This window comes from Gymnogyps californianus, chromosome 20 (assembly GCF_018139145.2).
Source record: "Gymnogyps californianus isolate 813 chromosome 20, ASM1813914v2, whole genome shotgun sequence".
Taxonomy (NCBI): domain Eukaryota; kingdom Metazoa; phylum Chordata; class Aves; order Accipitriformes; family Cathartidae; genus Gymnogyps; species Gymnogyps californianus.
In genome coordinates this window covers 8,758,021-8,778,677 of record NC_059490.1, presented here as the reverse complement: position 1 = coordinate 8,778,677, position 20,657 = coordinate 8,758,021, and the positions used below count along the sequence as shown (strand labels likewise).

The window sequence follows — 20,657 nt, the reverse complement described above, 5'->3', positions numbered from 1 at the left end:
CGAGACAACTGAGCTCAGTCCCAGGAGCCAGAGCAGGTATGAACACGCGACGTGAACGGAAAAGCTATTCTTCACTAGCAACTCTACACACTTTCAGAGTACAGAGGATACACTTGCCTTAGACTACTTTTCCCACTCCCAAACCCCTCTGTATTTCTACTGAAAAAAAGTCACCAACAATCTCAATGCAGTGCTAGCGGACGAGCAGAAACTCTGTGGGATAGGTTCTAACCTTCATGTCTAGTATCTTCTGGAAAGTGTCGGTGCTGCAGTCCGCAAGGAGCTTGATATAATTGTCGACAAACACAACTGGAGGCTCGTGCGGAGCCATAACCACCTGCCAAGACAAGAAAAAAGAGATCAGACAAATTCTATGAGTTAAAGCCAGTGCTCAGTCAACTCAGGCACTGAGTGACAGCAGGACTGGCTTCTCCTAAAATAAAATGCTTAAGGAGCAAGAAAGAGGCTGTACGTGCTGCTAGTAACTGAGAGGTAAAGGTGAGTGAAGAGAAGTAAAGTGAGGAGCAGGGAGGACGGGGTCTCTTTCCGCACAGCAGTGGTGCTCGGACCCAAGGGGCTGCCTATCGTGTTTCAAAGAGCAGCAGGAGTTTGTCTGTAGGCCTGTGGGCTGGCAGGCACTGGTGTATTGTCAAAACTCAAGATTTTTATCTTGTTGCATGGGGAAGACTAGTTGGGGAGTCGCTTGGGGGAGAAAGGCAGTGCTGGTGGTAGGGGGGGACACTTAGAAAGTCCCCAGCAGATCAGGCAGCCTGGACACAGTCCAGACCTTCACTTCGGCTGTGCGTCCCTCTCGCTCCCTCCTGCCCAGAGGCAGGGCAGAGACAGCGTGTCGCAGGGGAATCTGACAACACGCTGCAGTCACTCCCTCCGTCCCCAGGACAGCGTGGGTCAGAGCAATCTGCTGTGCAGTCCTCCTGCTTCTGACAGGTAACCTGATGGGTGAGCGGTGCCGCAGGCAGCCGCTCTGTCCTTTGGGTGCAGCTCCTCTGGAGAGGCTGGGGTGCAGTGTGCGAACCCCCTGCTGACGTCTGCCCCGGGGCTCACACCCTCTTCGTCCCAGCAATGGTCAAGTCAGGAAAAAAAAGCAAAATAGCCTTGAAGCTGGAAAGATGATTACTCATCGTTGTATTTTCCTTACATACGCAGCGAGCTCCATACAGAACACATCTTTTGATAATGCTGGGCAGCAAAACCATCTTTCTGGGGAAGTGTGTGTGTGTGTGTGTGTGTGAATGTGTGCCTGCACGCAGGGCAGAAACAACACACGACCAGACTCTTCCCTGTCTCTGAAAACATTTCCATATGTTTCCATTGACCCAGCTCACCCCACACTGTATTCTGTCACTGAGACATTTCTTTCTTTCCCTGCACTTCAGACCAATGAAACATCATAGCCATGTATACACTTATAAATCTGTAATTTACAGCCCTTGTAAAAATCTTCTGCCAAGATGAAAAGCTGGAACTTCAGACAGTGTAGCCAGAGGAGAAAGGAAACAGCTCTGCGGGACGTGCGCACCCTGATGCCCTCCTCCCCGCTCGCATCTGCGCTTTGTAGGGCTTAGCTGAATGAATTTGTTCATGCCATCTATGGGCTCAATGATACTCCTACTGAATTAGCTGCATTGGTATAAGCCCGGGCACGCTACTCTATGGTGGTATTGTTGTATGCAACAGAGGCAGTGCTTCTGAACCATCTCGGTGCTAGGTAGGAGAGCCCTGAAAACATCAAGGAGGAGTGTATTGGCCTGTGCTTCTGATGGGGTGAAATAGCTCTTAGGGAAAAGACTCTTTAATGTACAATTTGGAAACTGCAGAGAGAGTCTGAGCACTGATAAAAAGAGACAACGCACAAGGCAAACAGAATGGCCAGAGATGACCGGTCAGCTCTGGGCTCCCGCTAGGAAACCTTCCTACAGAAATACCGGTGGTGCGGCAGGAGCAGGCGCTTCCAAGAGCCTTTTCTTCTCTCCCAAACCCAAGAGATGGGTGCTAACACCAGCCCCAAACGCTGTCTGTGGGTTACCTAGACTCAGGGTGATCTATTCAGTCACTACGACCAACAAACCTGCCCCAGCCAACCATTCAGGGCCTTATTCTGTAGAACAGCTCTGCGGAGCACTGAGCGCCATAAGCGTATCGCTGTTTAATTACTAGTTACACTGACAGGGAGCCCTCACTTGGGGCCAGCAGCAGTGCTTTATGCAGCAGCAGGGCAAGCACGGGATGTCTGAAAAAGCAGTCACGCTGCTACCGCACAGCCTGCCGACCAGCAGCACTCCGCAGCCTGCACCCCCTGCCCGAGGCACTTTCTATAATGCTTTCATCTCAATCCCGATGAAGCCAATGTGATGTTAAGGGTAGACAAATTAACTCCATTACTTTTCTGATTCACATATAAGCTCCAAGGAAAGACCCGTTTCTGTATGCAATAGGCACCAATCTTCCCTGCTCCTCTGTTAGCAGTAGCAGGGTATTTTTCTTCAGGTCATTTCTAAGAAAATTTAGACTTGCTTTAACGTATCTACTAACATCTCAGTCACCTTAATCTAAAAGCATGGAATTGCAGAACTAATTTCTGAATTCAGAACTCAAACTCAGCCGTGACATTACCTTAGGCATGGGAGCAAAGCCACGCTGAGCAGCAGGCAAGCACGGAGAGCCCGGGCTCTGCACCCCCTCCTTGCCTTGGCTATGGTTTACAGGAGGCTCTGGCTGGCAGCTGCCTGTCCTGCCTGACCCCAGGTCCCACTAATTCACTCACAGGAACATCTCCACAGCATTGTTGGTGAGCAGGGGGCAATCCCATCACCCAGGAGGGTACAACTGCACAGCTCCCATGGCTTCTCCTGGGATCAAACCTAACTTCTTACTCCAGCAACAGGGGGGAAGGGGAGATTGCTTTGCTTGTTACTTTTTATGAAGACAACACACTGCTTTTGGGTCATTTTCCAGGCACCAGGTCTGGAAAATGAAAAAGGACTCTGGTGAATACAGTAACCCAGACATGTTTGCACTGGCTGTTACACTAGACAGTAAACAGGTGACTCAAGCACAGCTTGGCTCCCCTGCGTGATGGAGTCTGCACAAAGGCCTGGAGTAACCTGAACTGGAGGGTTTGCCCTGCGGCAGACACTTATGGATGCTAGCTCTGATTTTCACAAGCTCCTGAGGGAATCTGGTGCCCCAGCTCTCCTAGTAAGTAGAACCTGAGCCCTCGGTTACCTTGAAAAATGAGGATGAAAACTCAAATGCGATGTTAAAAGAGAGTGGGGGCAAAACTAAGGCGAATAAGCCAGTTCTGTAGAACAGCTGGCAGCGCACCCGGACAAGCTCGCATACGTTCATGGGCAATTTCAGATTGCTGCGTTCAAAGGAAGGGCCCCCTGGAATTCACTCGCTCCGATTCTCAGTCCAGCAGTCTGGCTGGCAGGTTATCAAAAGTCTTGAGTTACCTTCAGGATCATTTCAGCCCGAGTCATGCCTTTCACCACTATCTTTGTGTAGCTGGCAGGAGCCTTCCTCACCACTTGGGACCCAATGGAGGGCAGATCCAGGAGAACCATCTTCAGAGAGTGAGTGTCCAGCAGCAGCTGCAATAGTTAATCGCACCCTGTTATTCAGGTCCCTTTTACCAAGCTCCATTAGCTGCTCTAATCCAACATCCTTAAAAGTTTAACACTTCCCACATTGGAAAAAGTCCTGGTAGTTAGACGGCAGGAACAGGAGGGACTGACCCACGTAACGACACTTCAACGATCACCCGTGGCTATGTATTGGCACCGTTCGTTGATTTTAACAGCACTGCTCTGCTGACTTAAAATGACTTATGGCAGCTCAACGTCTGGCACATAAGGCATGGATGTCCAGTCCTCTTCCCCTTGACAGTATAAAGTGAAACAATCTGGATTACCTGTAGCCGTATCATTATTTAGATACTGAGGTCAAATGAATTAACATCATGCTTCCTCCTGCACCCAGCCACCCATTATGTCAGGTTTTCTGCATTTACTCAACCACTTGATTTTTTTTTTTCTTTAAGAAGAAAACTGCAACACAATACAGCTACATGGAGGACTGCTCAACATCCTGTGCTCACTGGTACACTGAAACTCACAGTCTGTATGTTGGTTTTTACTAGGCCAGCAGCTAAATAAGCAGCAAGGAGCAGCCACGAAATTCAGCCCAGCCAGACAAGCACTGTCTGATGACAAAATGCTGCGGGTTAGGGTTTCTCAGAGCAAGATTACCCCAAATACCACGCTCTTCTGATTGCACGAGGTATGTTTGAAGAAGAGGTGAGACAAGACCAGTGAAGGATAGAAATCTGAAATCAAACTAGAGAAAGAGGAGCACAATTTATTTACACAGCAGCGAGTGTGAAAGCCCGCCGGGCTGTCGGCACACCCGGTGCATTTCCTGCAAAAGGGCTCTCGGGAGCAGGTGGAAGCTCGTTCTTCTGGAGCGACACACAACGTTACGGGCCCTGCAGAACCCCCCAGCAGTCACCGCGAACAACGTGAACGTTTACGGTACGGCATTCAGCACACGTGGGAATTCAGTTCAAATACAAAGCAGTGAGCCGAGGAGGAGGAGGAGGGGCGGTGGGTCACACCAGTTCGAATCTGGACCCTGTTATCTGCGGCGGCATATCATTGCTGTGTGCTGCCTGTTTCATGGTTTGCATGAGATGAACCGATGCCATCAATCTCATCCTGGGAAGCCAGGAAACCACAGCACAAACGAGCAGCTCTGTGCACCCCGGAGCTGCTGGAGCCTGATGTCGGCTCAGGCTGTCATAGCTGGATTCCTGTGTGTCTACGAGGGATCCCATAGATGAAAGATTTTTCCACGGTTGGGGAATTCACGTCTTTCCCACGTAAACTCTCTCACGTCTAATAGGAGTTTCGCACACTCTGCAGCCTTTCCCACAGACGCAGCACTCGCAGGCTCTGTCCCCTCACCCTATTTCCCCCCGTTATCCACTCCAGGTCCCTGGCATTGCCAACTCATTGCCAAAGCTTGCCGAGACAGAGAATTGTTGTTAAGTCGGAGAGACAAACACAGAAAGTGAAACCCCATAGGTCTCGTTCCCCGCACTGAACACCTCTGTAAACACCGCCCTAGTGTCCAGATTTCAAACACGATTATTAGCAAACAGCAGGAAAAGCTGTCTTTAGGACTGGGAAGGCCAGGAAAGCATATTCCACAGCAACATTTGCACCAGGGGAGAGAAACTGGTGCGGAAAGATGCCGGTGGGTGACCAGGGGGGTGTTCAAAAGATGCTAAGGCAATTGAGGATCTACATGCTGCAGAGACAGAGGAGATCAGCTTCTGAAGACCTCTGTACATCTAACCCCAGGAAGGTATGTCCCACTTATAATGAGATATATTCACAGTGAATCAGGCTAATAAAAACCTTCCCCATCTGCTTTAAAGAAGCAAATTGGGCCTGTTATTGCAATACAGTAATATTAAACCTTTTAACATTAGACACAAGCCCACTGCTGGCAACCAGTTAATCACTTTAGACACTTATTTAAAAAGAGACTTCATTTAATCACTCTCAGGTTATTGCTCATTGCACAAGACGAGCAGGAACTGTGCTTCACTCATTTGCTTTCTATTAAGAAAGAGGAAGGTTTTGATGTAAAGCTCCTGTTTCATTTTGCAGACACACACTGCTCAGAACCCATCTTTGATGCCTAAAACCCAAGCAGCTTTTAAGGCACCGATTTGAAGTTCCCAGCAGTCCCATTAGGGATGATTCTGCCTTTTTTTTTTTTTTTTTTTTTTAATTAGCCCGCAGGGGAGCAGCTGTATGTGCAGGGGACAGCTGAAAGCCTGCCTCATCCAAACCTCATCCTCGCAGAGTAGCAGGGTCCCAGCCCACAGGCAGAGATGGGAGATGGAGGGTCACAGCCCTGCAGCTGCACCCATGGTCTCAAGGCAATAAATAAATACCCTGCGCTGCCCACCCACGTGCAACTCGGGGACAGGGGCTCCTCTCAAGGGGCAGCGTTTCAACAGAAATGCATACGTTAATTCAAGTGGCAATAATTCAACGTCCTTCCTTCCTTCCCGAGATTGCGTCTCGCCGTCTTGCAGCATCTACAGCTCTCAAAGCGCAACAGCGAGGCAGGTTCCTGGGAGGAAGCTGGGGAGTCCTGAGCCCCAGATGTTGGGCCGTCACTTCCCTAGGTCTCAGTTACTGAGTCGCAGAGGTTGGGGACAGCTCTTCCCCGCCATGCAGCAGTGTTTTGACGTGTGTTTGCAACGCCTAAGGAAGCGATGCCTGGAAGGCATTTATGCAGGAAAGAAACCGTCCTGTCTTCAGGCACTGCAGCATCACTCGCCTAGTGAGATTCACAACTCCCACAAAACCGGGGCCTCCATTTAGCAATTTTTTGGGACAGAATAGAGAAAACACTGCACTACGCCTCCACAACCCCATCCTTCCTGCACGGCTCTGAGGAGAGGAAGACAGCGGCCATCCATAACTAGCAGGCAAACCAGAGGAGGCAAAAAATCTATTTGCACTCCCTGGAACTCAGCCAGGATGCAGGCTCTAGCAAAACTGCCATCAGGCTGCGGAGGAGCCCTTTGGCTCCCACGGCTTCAATTCCTCAGAGAGGAAGGAGCCAGCACCTGGGAGCAGCGCGCACAGTCCCTGGCAGGATCCGGCATGGCTCTGCTCGAGAGCTGGCATGCCGCCACTGCGGGCACGTGGCCCTGAGCACCGCTGTCACTGGGCCCGCGCGGGGAACGCGTAGGAACCAACCTGGCTCTTGGCATGCACATTGTCATGTGAGACCAAGCACTGTGTGTGTGTTATGGTCAATGCTTACAAAAAAAAAAAAAAGTATCAGTGTTTAAACTACCTGAGCTGAGAAACTGCCTGGACACCTAGGATTGTGGGTTGGGCTTGTTGTTGGTTTTTTTGGTAAAGTTTTCCTGTTGTCTCACTTCCCCTCCAAATAATGCTTCCTACATCAATTCCTTTTAAGGAGCAGGCATATGTATGAATAAAGGATTAAAGCCATTACTGCAGAGGCCCTCTTCACTGCCCACCCTCCACCCTGGCACTTCTTGAAGCGGAGGAAAGGGGAAGCACATCTCATCCAGCAACTACGAGTTGACCATGCCCCAGCTCTTCTGAGCAGAGAAGCAATAGGCTTGAGTTTAACCCCGGGAGAAGGCACAGTAGCAGCAGAGGGAGATTTGAGAAAGGATGGGACAGAAAAACAACAGTCTTTGAGAAGGACATGGTAGCTTCTTGCAATAGTTTCTGCCACGAGCAACTTTCTTTTCCTTTGTGTGAGCACACTGAAGACAATCTCATCGTGACACCTTAGACAGGTACGTAAGAGGTTTGTTGTTCCTGTGCTATTGTTACTTTGACTGGCAAAGTGAGAGCTCCTCCGCTTCGGAAGGTGCCTAGGACCCCTCTCCCAGGACAGGTTCAACTGCAGCAGGATCCCTATAAACCTGCTTCCACTCTGCCCTGTACCAGAGGGTATCCCTGTTGCCTCAGCTGCACCAGAGTTCAGGACACGTAACGTAGCTCTCTGCCCCTTTTTACCAAAAACTGCCTCGACTTCTTGAATCCCAAAGTCATAAAATATGACAGCCCATGCAACTATTTTTTCTTACCTGTTCTGCGCCCACCATGCTAATAGGTTTGCACTTGAAGAGATGGTTAATGAACTTGGGAATGAAGGAGCTGCAGAGAAGAGATACAAAATGACACAATTACATGTGAGTATTTGGAGTCATACAGTCAAAGCATGCAAAAACAAACCAGGATGGCTTTCCACAGACACTGGTTCTCAAGCTGATTCCAGACACATTAAGTATACTAAATAAAAAAACCCCAAACCCTAGGTACAATTCTTTTGCTTTAATCCATACTGATCTCAGAGTTAATTACGAAGTTGCACACATACTCTATGTAAATAAATTGCTATAAACTATATATGAAGTATTACAGTACAAGGTCAAGAACGAGCAAACAAACTATTGTACAAAATAAAACCAGCAACATGCCAGGATTAGTATAGCTATTCACGGAGTGGAAGTATCTTGATTGTATCCAGAACCTACATTTTACTGCATACAAGTAATTCCATAACATGCATATTACACACTGAACTTGAGGTCCAGCCAAGGTTGGAGGTCTGCTGGGCCCTGGACATTCACACAGAAAGGCACTCTTCCAGAAAGCTTCTGGCCAACACAATCAAGACAAGAAAAAGTTTTGTGAAAAGGAAAATACCATTACTCTATTTTACTAACGTGGACTTCAGACTCAGAAAAGTGACTAAGTTACGTACACTCAACTGGGGAGAATTTGGCAAAGATGGAAGCCCAATATTCGCCACCTTGGACAACGTACTCCAAGAGCGTCAACTTTGGTCTTAGCTTTTTGCTTCTTGATTTTAAGCTTTGTGGTATTTTCACTCTTCAGCAGAGAAGCAGATGCTCCCTTCTAGCAGAAGCGCTGGCTGAGCACCTGCAAGACAAGCTCCTGCCCACCTACCCTACAGAGCTCCAGCACCAGGAAAACTCAGGAGCTGAACGCGAGGAGAGGGGCCAGCGTGAGCAACACAAACTCCATCTGTCAGGACCACACCACTCATACTCTTGTCTTCCTTTTGCTGCCTTGTTTTTAATGTACTCTGCTTCTTTCATGTGGCCTTCTTTCACTGAATGCCTACAAAGCTCACGTTTCCAGGACCTTGTCCATGACCTGGTGGCAGGTCTTAGATTTTAATGGCTCTGTGCTAAGTTCATATAAGTCGGTCTGTTTTCTGTCCTTTTGAATGAGGCGCCGTTTACGGTGATGATCTAAATTCAACATGGTTTCCCCCTTGCATCTGTCAAGCTATTTGCTTCCTTCCCACGAAGCAGAGAGCATGGACAGCATCTTGTTTGTCCTGCCACCTGTTTTCCAAGCCAGGACATTTATTTTTCGCCCTTTCTCATGGAAGAATGACAAAAGCGTAACTCAGGCACAGAGCATGCCAAGCTGCTGAGCAAATTGAAAGAAATGGTTCAAGGAAGAGTCCTTCCAAGCGGAGGCTCCTTCCCTTCCCCTTCCCTCAGACACAGCCACGACCTCTCTCAGTGAATCATCTTTTCCTGGAGAGGCGTCAAGGAGAACAATTTCAAACTATTATTGAGAACCAGCTACTGGGCTGCCCCAAACAGCTTTGAATTTGGCCACCAGAGAAACAACCTTGGCAACAAAATATAAATAAGAGGAGGAAAACAAGGCCTGTCTCCCCTTGCACGGAAGCATTACAGCAGAGATGTAACTTATCTGTTTTAGAAGTCCATTTTTCAGGTGTATAACTAATTCCCAGAGAGCAAATAGAGAGTGCCAAGCACAGCTGGAGCTTAGGTGATCCTATAAAATGATCAGTCTGTAGCAGCTCTGGATGCAGCAGCTTGCTACAAGCGGAAGAGCGCAAGAGATTAATTGTACCTTTGATCTTGCACGTAGGTCCAACTCTCCCTCCCTCTGTAAGGTCAGGCGTGGAGCTAATGCTCATGTGTATGAGAAACAGGGTGAGACTTACTTTCTGCCGGGTGGCAGACCGGCAGCCAACGGACCCCCTCCCCTCTTTTTTTTAATATTCTTTTCTATATAACCACATGGTCTCCCATAGACAGCATTCTGTCTTGCACAAAACAATTCCCAGGCCCCTTAGGATGGCCACCCACAATCAATGCAGAAGGGTAAAGCGACCTTCTATCCCCACATGCCTGTTATTTCATGCTGCCTTATTGGAAACAGCTTTTCAACTCCAGCAGGACAGACAAGACAAACCATAAGATCCAAGGGCTGCTCTGGTATTTTTTTTTTCTTTTTTTTTGGACTAGCAGAGACCATCAAGAGCAGTTGCACTTAACTGAAAAATTCACTTGAGTCTCTGGCCTAGGCTGGACTCAATGCTTGGCTCTTTTAGCATAAAGCAGGCAATCCTGATGCAAATAATACGTGCATATTCAATGGTAATGCTCTGCAAGAGGTTTTGCACTCTAAATGCCTTTACTCCCTGCACATCCACAGAGCTAGATTGGATGCCAGAATTCATTTACAGTTTCAGCTATAAAACTGAATCTAGCAAACCCTCCATAGAAGCAGACGAGTCCCCAGCGTAATAATAAAGCAGTGCAAGACAGATTAGGAACCTAAAGCACAGAAACCACAGCATCTGAGAGGCTCCCAGCCAACGGGAGTGGCTCTGTCAAAGCCTGTGTTTTCCTAATCCCCTGCACTGATGATGCATCAAACACAATGCCTTGCTAAGCAAGGCAGACAGCGATTGCAACCACAGTCTGCCTGTCTGATGGGAGATGAGCTACTGCAGGACATCATTCAAAGCACCCTGGTGTCACTGAGTCACTGCAGCTGGGAAGGGTTTTGCTTTACGCCACCCCCCGAGGCAGCACCCAGCCCTTGCAGGCTTGCTGGGGCTTAGCTCAGCCGGCTGCTTCGAAACCTCCCGGAGCCTCCTCATCACGATCTTCTTCCACCTAACTCCTCTCACTAAAAGCATGATGCAAAGGCCAGAGCGACTGGAAGGACGCCTGCTACAGTTACCCACCACGCCTGGCTGTTTGTAATGGACAAGCCGCTTTTCTGGCGAGGGGGAGAGCTGTTTGTTTTTCCTGTCTCTCGGTTCTAATCTCTTCCTCATTGAGGTCGGGTCACAGACTTCCCAAACACATCCCAGCGTAGCAGCCACGGCTTCACCGCTGTGGTTTTTGATTTCAAAGGACAAGGACCGAGGTGCAGTGAGAACAGAGCCCCTCACCCTGCCTGCCAGTGCCTCCTGGAAAGCTGGCTGCTTCTCACTATTTCAAGGGAGTGAGGGTTGCATATTGGTCAAAACAAAGCAAAAATGATGAATTAGGTTAGAGGATTAATGCAATTTCTGATGGCCATTTTTCTTCTTCCAGACTTGGCTCAGATCCCTCAGTTTTAAATTTAGTGACTTTAGATGCCTTCTCCCCTGTGGTCCTGTAACTCAACACTAGCGCTTTATACAATCCATTAGAGCTGAGAAGTGGCTGGCAGTTCAAAAAGATACAGGTATTAACATACGGAGAAGCACAACGCCTGTTAAAAGGATTTTCAGCGTTGTGGAGCACACAAAAGGCCAGGTATTTATATTGGGCAGGCCAGCATATTCCACAAGAATTCAGAGCTTCAAAAACACAAACGTTTGTACGCATTAAAACATCATAAGCATTTTAAGTAAATCAGTGCACCCTTACCACTGGGATAGTTCTCCTTAAAACCAAGTTGTACAGAAGGACTCTAAATATGATCTGGCAAAAAATCTTCAGGAACCAAATTTCCACTTCTACACCTGATCCATGGCACAGTGAATTCAGGACTGTGTCTTAATTTTAATGTGCTGTAGATCAGAGCTGTAGATGTCTTAAAGGTTTTGAAGTGGAGCGGTAGTTTTGCAGGTTTCTGTGCTCTTCTATGGAACAAGCTGTGATGAAGGCACTCAGCTTAGACGTGAACTTTTCTCAAATGTGAGAGGTGGGTATTTTATCCGGAGTTTACTTGGTATGTGCTTAGCAATAAAGTTAAAAGGGAGGCAACTAAGCTGAGGTATTAAGAGTTTGCTGTGAACAGCTGAGTAAATGGGCTTTTTTATTTATCACCATGTTAGCGACATAAAATTCAAGCGTAACCACATAGAAGGCTTAAGTGCAATAAATTTTCACTGAGACAGCATTTCAAACAGTGATTATGGGCAATGTCATAATATGATTTATCAGTAACTGCTCCTTAATGCAAACTAATGAGTACCCTGAGATAGAAAGGGGGAACGAAACTCTCAGGCCAGCCTCCCTGCTGCGAAAGCTAACAGTTCTCAGGAGAGCCTGCTGCATCCTTCCCTGCTGAAGCAGGAGCTGAAGCTCCAGTCTCAAACCCACACAGTAACTGCCAGGCCATACAGTTTATTTCAGGATGATTAGCTTATTACAGATGAATGCAATGTTAAGGTATTTTAGAGTGACACATGATATGCATGGTACTGCTCCCGAGTCTACCAGCATAGTGACATGCAACACCAAAAGCAGCAGCTACAACTGGCAGAGTCCTCCCGAGGGTTTTTCTTGGGGCATTGGCATGCAAAGCTCAGCTGGCCACAGGCAAGCAGGGAAGAGTTCAAAGTATCTTCCCAAAGAACTGAATTTTTGTTTCAGACACATAGCTTCAAAGTTTGGATGTCCAAGAGATGCTGGAGAGCTGCACCCTCAACCCTGAATCCAGAGACAAGGGGCATTTCTGTCTCATCTTCCAGTTCTTTCATGCTGCTCAACTTTAAGTGACTTGCCAGGACGACACTCGTAATAGCCCCCAAAATCTGAATGTATATTTCCCCTCCTTACTAAACTATTTTTGCATAGAAAAGCAGCTTTTAGACTGCGAAGGTAGAATATACTCATCACACATGCCCTCCTTACAGTGCTATAGCTATTATAAAAGTTATTTTGAGGCAAATGATGCACCAAATTTCTCAGTACCTGGAAGCATCGCAGCCTCTTATCACTGGAAGGAAAGTAGGTTCCCATAGCAAGAGTCATGTCTACATTCAGATGTTCAAAGCCCTTTAAAGATGTCCAACCCAAAACCTTCTGTACTTGGCAAACAGCAGACAGTGATCATCACAACATTTTATGGGGTAATTTAGGCACATAAGGAGGAACCAATCAATACAAATATCTGAGAAAATCTGCCTCAGCAGGAAACTTGAGACAAGAAACTGAAGTATCTTTTAACCTTGCCAGCAGCTCCTGGTGTTTGCTGCCCTACCCCACCTCCCTCTGTGGTCTCCTTGGATGGAGAGGGTCTTCACCCAGACACTAACAGCCACTGATGCTGCACGCTAGAAAGCAAACAGATTATCATGTACAGACAGACTAGTGAGAAGCAGAGACCTCAATAAACTCTGTGCCATGTTGGTAACTTACTTTGCAAATTTTATACAGAACTGAGTGAAATACTTTCTCGTGGAGGCCAGATTGTCGCGGATGATGGGGACGTTCTGTTTAATGTGGAGAATCACTGAGGTGACATAAGGACTCTGGTCACCAACGTGTTCCACGTTCTGCCACTGCATCTGCACAAAGGGGAAAAAACAACCAAAAGACTGCTTAATTCATTAAGATTCAAGCAACAGGTAAGGAAAACTGTACAAACTTCCTGCAAAAAGATCTCTAAGGAATCATCAAGAGACTGCCTCTGCAATTCACCACCAAGGTCAAGTTCTTCGTCACTATACTGATTGAGCAAAACCCTTCCACAACAAGATACAAAGAAAACCCAGAATGGCCCTTTTTACACCAGAGCAGAGAGAGATTGTGACCAGTAACCTACACAAATGGGGACCACTAGGATTAAAAAAAGCTTCTGGAGCATGCCAGACTGCCTTAATATTTAACAGTTTCCAGTTTGCCGGGATGAAGTGCCCCTATAAATCCTGATTACAGGCATTTGAGAAAATATCTGCAAGCTTGCAAAGTCTGGATTCCTGTATGGCAGCCAAGACTTTAATACTGGTGAGACTGATGACAGATAGATGGAAGAGGTAGAAATAGTCTTAAAGTCCAAAGCACTCTACACCAGTGTAGCTCACACTGAAAACACTTCTGGCGTTCAAGCTAGGATGCCAGCTTCAGCTCATCCCAAATACACATAAAAAAAATACAAAACAAGAAGAGTTACTCAATCGCCCATTTTGTTTTCATTTACCGTCAGCAGAAATGCAACAGAATAGCCCCTGTCAGCCAGATGTGTGACTCCCTTGACTTTCTCTGAGCCTTACTTGCAGTACACAGCGAGTACACAGTATAAGTCATGTGGAAAACAAAACAAAAAAAAAAGGTAATCGGGTAAGGCCTGGCCAAGCATCCATGTATATAACAAAGTCTCACTGAGGAACATGAGCATCCAGAAAAGCGCTCTTAGCTCTGCTACTGTTCAGAGACTATCCACTCCGCAATGCGCTCCAGCTGTTTCGGAGATGCTGTTCCTCATGCTGGCGAGGAAACAGGAGGAAAACAGATATGAAATCAGGATAGGAAACTGGGCACATGCGGAAGATGAGCTTTTTCTTTTGAGGGGGTGTTTGTCCTCAAACTTGTTTTCTCAAGTTCTGGATTTTGCATGTGAAGTTTTTTATTCCTGGTTTTAATTTAATTATGGTTACTTTGTCCACTGCAACCCAGCTGATTCAATTCCATCCAAACAACATGCAGCCTAAGTGACTAAATGGGCAAGAGAAGCCAAATTCTTTGCAAAACCACAGTGTCTGAGAGAGTCTACACGTGTCCTACCAAAGCTGTCTTTATTTAAACCAACCAAACAAAACCCCAGCCTGCTCATCTCACATCACCCGGGTAGCTAGAAGGGATCTCTCTCTCATCACCTGCTCTACAGGTTTTTATTCCGTCTTACTTTCATTTGGAAGATTGCTCAAGAGACAACTGCTTTTCTACTCCTCATGGTACTTGTCATATCTGAAGAAAATACTTTGTGCCTGTCTCCCTGATGGGCTCGCACATTCCCAGCGCTGGCCCTTCTCAACAGACAGTGATCCTCAATCAACAGACCATCCCTATATAGTAGGAACAGCCAGAAAGTGGGAAGGGACTGCTGAGTTGAATTATTGCAACAACAATAGAACAGTAGCTTTTTCATTTTGTTGGTCTTCATTCCAAAAGCAATACTTTACAACTAAACCTTTAAAGCATGAACAGTAAAAATAGCCCTTTGTGTGTGTGTATGTGGGTGTGTTTCACCCAAAAAAAAGCCCAGTAGCTGCAATGAAAGACATAGTACACATACTGAAAAGTCATCAAAAGAAATATGAGCCCAACTCTTCTGGTAAAGCTTTGTTCCTGTCATTTAAAATTTATTCCTCTTTTTCCCTCGTCCTATGTTTTTCTTGGGATATCCACATCGTTTACATACACAAGCTGAAAATGAGCCCAAAGAACAGGAGCAGCGAGGCCTCGCACTCGCCGGCCAAAAGGAGAAGCCCAGCGCACGGGGTGCCCCGGCAGCAGCCGCAAGGGACCCGCACGGCGCAAGGACACGGGGCGACGTGGCCGCACGCAAGGGCAGGACCTGGGTTTGAAGACCTGGTGTTACCTTCAGAGCTGGTTTTCACAACAAAAGCACAGGACTGTCATGATTTTAGGGCGCTTTCTTAAAAAAGAGAGAAGAGAGAAACCCTGAGCAAAACGGGTGGTTTGGCACATAACAAGAGCTGCACTACCTTCTGGGCATAGCAGGGGCTCAAGAGCGCTCCTGGGTCTGCCCGGCTGTGGGTCCCCACATGTCCCCGTGTCCCCAGAGAGCTGGGAGTGAGGTGGCAGGGCCAAACCAGGAACCACCAGGTCCCTCCTCCACGTCCAGCACTGACATGGGTCTCTAGCAAAAGGTGTTGCTTCGTGATTTAATGGAGGATGAATCAGTCTCCAAGTCTCCCTGTGCTCAGTAGCATCCCACTGCCGGCTTATCGTTACAGCGTCCGGACTGGGCACGGGGAGCATCCGTAACCGCTGTGCCAGCACCTTCTCCCTTGACCTTGTGTCGCTCATGCAGGAAGAGGTGGGAGGGGAGAGAAAAGCCAGTGGGTGCTGCAGGCAGCAGATACTACTGCCTTTGAAACTGCCTCCGTTGTTTTCTGACACGAATTTTGCTTTGCGCTGTTGCATGCTGCACCTTGTCTGAGGGCTAAAATGGACTCTTGCTGACTTTTAATTAGCAGCTGGCAGCTCTAACTGCTCTGCTCCTTGTATGTATTGGAGAGATTATTAAAGCTCTGTGTTTAAGTGCTTGCTGTTGTCCACTCAGTTGTAAGGAAGTAGGAAATTGCAGCTGTGCCAAAAGGTTTTAGCAAAATATAAAAAACCAGCAAGCGATCGACATGAGTCACTAAAATGTCCCCCAGCCCCACTTACAAGCACAGTTTTACATATAAATCGATGCTTAATTCAGCAAGTAAATCAAGCCTTATCCAGTGCAATCCATAAACTGGGGCAAAATTATCCCATGCAGATTAGCAGTTCCCTCATCCCAACAATTAAAAATAAAGCACACCAGGCAATTTAAGCGCCTGCTACGGATCAGTACAACACATTCACAGTACTTTGTTATCCAGAATATGACAACAGGGGTTTATGGCAAATTCCTCTCCCACCCCACATCCCAGCTCCCTGTCCTACAGCCGTGTTTAATCATTCTACACCTGTTGTAAAGTTTGAGTAAAGATTATCACCTACAGATTTTGTAATATGGGGCCTTCTCATCATTTACCATTTCTTCCAGAACACACAAGGTAAAGAATCAGGAAACTGAGCGCCATTCCCAGCTGAAAGCAATATTCACGATGCTGTTTTCTGTGTTAAATCTCTAAAAGTGGCCTGCAGCCAAAGTGAATTTAGAGGTTTAAGTATTTCTTAATTTACCTCTATAGTTACCGAACATTTTTGCAAGGAATAAAAAAAGCCAGACTGCAACAAAGGACAGGGGATGTTCAGTCTTGGAGGACACCAGAGGAAAGTAAACGAAAAGAAGCTAAACAAAGGAAGAGCCCTAATGGAGTAGGGGTCTTGAGACAGACATGCCTTCTCAGTACAGGAAAATTGGAATGGATCAGCCACACAGTCTTTACTCCTTTAATACAGACTGAAATTTCACAGTTCCAAATACTAACTCTGCGTTTAAATAATTATATGCATTTCTTATTCAACTGTCAGAGTAATAACCCAGCCCTGAAGGAAAGGGAGGAGGAGGGTGAAGGAAAAAAAACTCTTGCACCAAACCCAGGTCTAATAAAAATCACATAAAAGCGACTCTGTCTGATGCAAATAGTGGAATGTGTGCACAAGTGACAAGTATTTATTTAGCTAATTTCATAACACTTAACTTGTTTATATATCATCAGTCCCATCACATGTGCTGCATTTTACCAGTGTTCCAAAGACAAAAATAAATGGCCTACCAGCTGCTGCTTTCTCAAGGTTGTGGTTTACTTGGGTATAAACAGTCAGAGTTAAGTGATTCAAATACTACTACACTACGTAGGTTCAGGAGATCTAGGGAACTGACATGGCACACACACAACACCTGAAGTGCCGAGCCCTTCCTAATGGTGTTATTTTACTGGGGGGGAATCCTCTTTTCATTTGGAACATGTACAAGCTCTATTACCAGCTGCATTCCACTTCAAATATTAGCTGGGGGTGGCGGGGCTAGTTACAGCTGGAATACATCATAAAGCAGAAAGCTATTAAAATTCATGGCAGCAAGACAGTGTGTTGATCCTACAAAAATGGAGCTCTATGTTTAATATTTCTAATTAAAAAAATAGTTCAATCCACTTTTGTTGTCTTCACCTCTGTCTAAAGCAGTCTGGGTTTTCACAATACTTTGGCAAGAAAACACAGCTCTGCGTTTCAAACGTATAAAAGCCAGCAGTGTAACTGCAACAAAATCCTTCAGCACTAATCACATGGGCCTCCCTAGGAATGGCTCCATATGTCCTTGAGAGGATCACAGAAGCAATAGGCCTCAATCTCAATGCCATATTACCCTTTGAGTACCTCCATTTAACGGCCACAAACAAGCAGGCTAGTAAAACTCCTTGTCAAAGAGCACAAAGAGGATAGCAAACGAGAAGGTGTATTTGAAATTTCATGCTGACAAAAGTTTTCCCAATTTTAAAGGCTCTTACTGGCATTAGGAGGGGAAAGAGAAAGCCTTAGATACTTACAGAAAGTATTTTATTATCCATGTGTTTTAATGTGCTGTGAAAGAATGAAAGCTCTAATCTGAACGACAGGAGTTTTTGGAGTGAAGGATACATTTATAACTACAGCAATTGCTGCTCTAAGCAGCAAGAAGAAATCAATATACGGCTAAGTCTCAAGGCAGCGTAGAAGGATATGTCAATAGTGAAATCAAGCAATCAAAGCAAACAGGAACTCCACATGGATCTTAAGGCTACCTCTTTCCGAAACAAATGCATCCCCTACCTTGCTCATAGCAGTCAGGGCAGGGTCACAGGCTGCATCCAGGTCCTGCACTAACAGCTGTATGCTGTTGGAGATCACACTGCAAAAAAAAAAAAAATCAAACACGAGTTTTATAACAGTACTCAGAAACACTGTGCCAGAACTGGCTTATTTGACTGTGAAAGGAGGAAAATCATCTACTAGCTGACAGTAGCATTATGCTGTGAATACATACGGCTAAAACTTGTACTGAAAAGAAGCTGGGAAGTTCTGCATGCTGTTCATCAGGGAGCTACACAATGGGCTTTAGTGCAGAGAGGACATTTTTACAGTTGACCTTTCTCTGTTTTAACACATAGAAGGGGCTGGAGATCAAAAGTGTCAGATGGGGTAACCCCCACCTTCGCATCAGGAAGAAGAGAAACCCCTGAGTACCGAGCCCAGACTGGGATTCGGCTTCAAATTTAATCCAGTCTGCATAAAACTAATATTTTATCATCTCTCCACTTATTCATAGTCAACATTCTACTACTCACAGAAACTTGCAAAGAGATTTAAAAAAGTACATCTGTATGGGTTCTGAATGTGTCTCCCATTTGAGAAGATCAAGGCAGATGTCTTATTTACACTATGTCTAGGATTGCCGCCATCCATTGTTTGAGTTTCTCACAGACATATACCAGACTAAAGGACACATTAGTCAAACACATTTCCCTCCCTTCCCCCCCCCTTTTTTTTTTTAAACAGCATGATATTGCTTAGAGACATACTGGATGCCACCATATTACAATGTGCATAAAGGTGCAACTGATCCTAAAACAACAGCCAAGAAACACTGCAGCAACCTGCATCACCCTCACGGGCATGTAACCCAGTACTTGCATTACAGACAACTTCTGCTAGAAGTAATAAGTGACTGTATTTCACTAAGTAAGTACAGTTTTTAAAACCAGTGTAAACTTTAAATCTGCCACAGATGCCTGTTTACAACTTCAGGATTATATATGTAAGAACTGGATTTTACTTTTGCTCTTTCTCATGATGGTAGCACAGATGGAAATCACAGATCTGTAAGAAATCTGACCAATGCTTCCTCAAACCATCTTTCCTCCCCCTCATCATCTTTGTGAAGTTCTGGGTACTACTCTCGAGTTCACTGTTTAAAATATTTTTAAGTGTCCACCTCCTCATCGAGATACGGTATCACCCACTCTTAATTCTGCTGCTGGGATCTGGGTGCTGTTCTTCACCACAATCCACAGAGGTTGTCTGTTCCCTTTCCTAGAGCTCTAGCACATAAAGACTGGAAGAGGATGCCAAGTAGAAGACTGTTCTTTCAGAGCAATTCATTTGTTTTTAAAGGCAAACTCATCCAAAATTAGTTGGAAAAATTCGTATGGGAGATGAAGCGACTACTGGCTTCAAGTTACATGATCTGAAACTTGCATGGGGATAAAAAAAGCCTGTGACCATTTCTGCTGGTGCCTCTGCTTCTGCTGGGCACTGCAGGATTTACTCCCTTGGGGGATTCCACCAGCTCAAGCAATGCCAAGGGAGCCAGACTGAAATAACCATCTCTTGGGCACAGCTGACTCCTGCAGGGCAGCTGCTTGCAGTGACTTGTAGGAAGGGGTTGTGGTTCAGCACCAAAACGAAATACAACCCTCTCAGTGGAAGGAAAGCGACTTGATCCCTGGTCTCCACACGTCAGGAGTCAGTCTGAAGCTGGGTCACCAAGTACAGGCTCTCACCTAAAAACCACAAGATTGCAAACAGGCAGAGAAACCTATTTGTCTACACTTCTAAATAAATACCTGCTGTAGAGGGGTAATGGTGCAGCAAGAAGTGTGTTGCAAACACAAAGCATCATGACATGCCAAGAAGGCTTGGATCCTGGTTCTGCAAAAAGCCCCTTCAAATCTTTGCCCCAGGCAGCACATAACAGTACTTCAGCAGCAGTTAATGAATCCTGATACAACCCCTGGCAGATGCACAGAAGCCGATAGATCGGGAAGCTGAGGCCATAAATGAGCAGTATAATTCTAGCATAGTAAGTTCTTACTATAGTAAGCTCAACGCTTCAGGCCTTCAAGGGGTCTCTGAACACTGCCCATAATCTCACAACAGATCAACAGGGCAGGGTGGCGGGAATCATGGACTTCTAGATTTACATGTCAACAATTTTCCTTCTGCTGAGCTTCAAGAAGAGCTCATTGTTTTTCCCACATTTCCTAAAGAAAATGCTTAGCCACCCCAAGCAGGGGTAACCCCCCCCCGGCCCCGAGTCAATCGCTTTATACACATTTAGGGTGGTTCTGCACTCTCCTTTCTGCCAAGGAAAAAAACTCTTTCCAGTGTGTGTAAGCCGCAATGTTTTATCACTTTCTTTCTGACCGTGCCTAACAAGACATCAAATCCCAGAAGAAATAACTTGTTTGATGTTGAATGAGCAAACGCCAGAGAGGTTTATAGCTATGACTTACACTGACAGAAGACTAGACAAAGTGCTATACTGGAACAGACTGAAAGTCAATTAAAAAGCCTTTGTTACAAGATACATCAGGCCTGTCAGTTTAAC

The 20,657-nt window shown here is 46.1% G+C and overlaps 1 protein-coding gene across 1 annotated transcript in view; it reads right to left on the bottom strand.

Moving 5' to 3' along the window:
* VPS53 (VPS53 subunit of GARP complex) overlaps positions 1-20,657 on the bottom strand; it is a 69,030-nt gene that overhangs the window by 3,201 nt on the left and 45,172 nt on the right. Inside the window, exons 17-21 of the mRNA XM_050908833.1 lie at positions 18,101-18,179; positions 13,028-13,176; positions 7,676-7,745; positions 3,477-3,614; positions 233-337 (exon numbers count right to left, since the gene is read on the bottom strand). Of these exons, the coding sequence (XP_050764790.1) occupies positions 233-337; positions 3,477-3,614; positions 7,676-7,745; positions 13,028-13,176; positions 18,101-18,179 (541 nt within the window). The remainder of the gene's footprint in view (positions 1-232; positions 338-3,476; positions 3,615-7,675; positions 7,746-13,027; positions 13,177-18,100; positions 18,180-20,657) is intronic.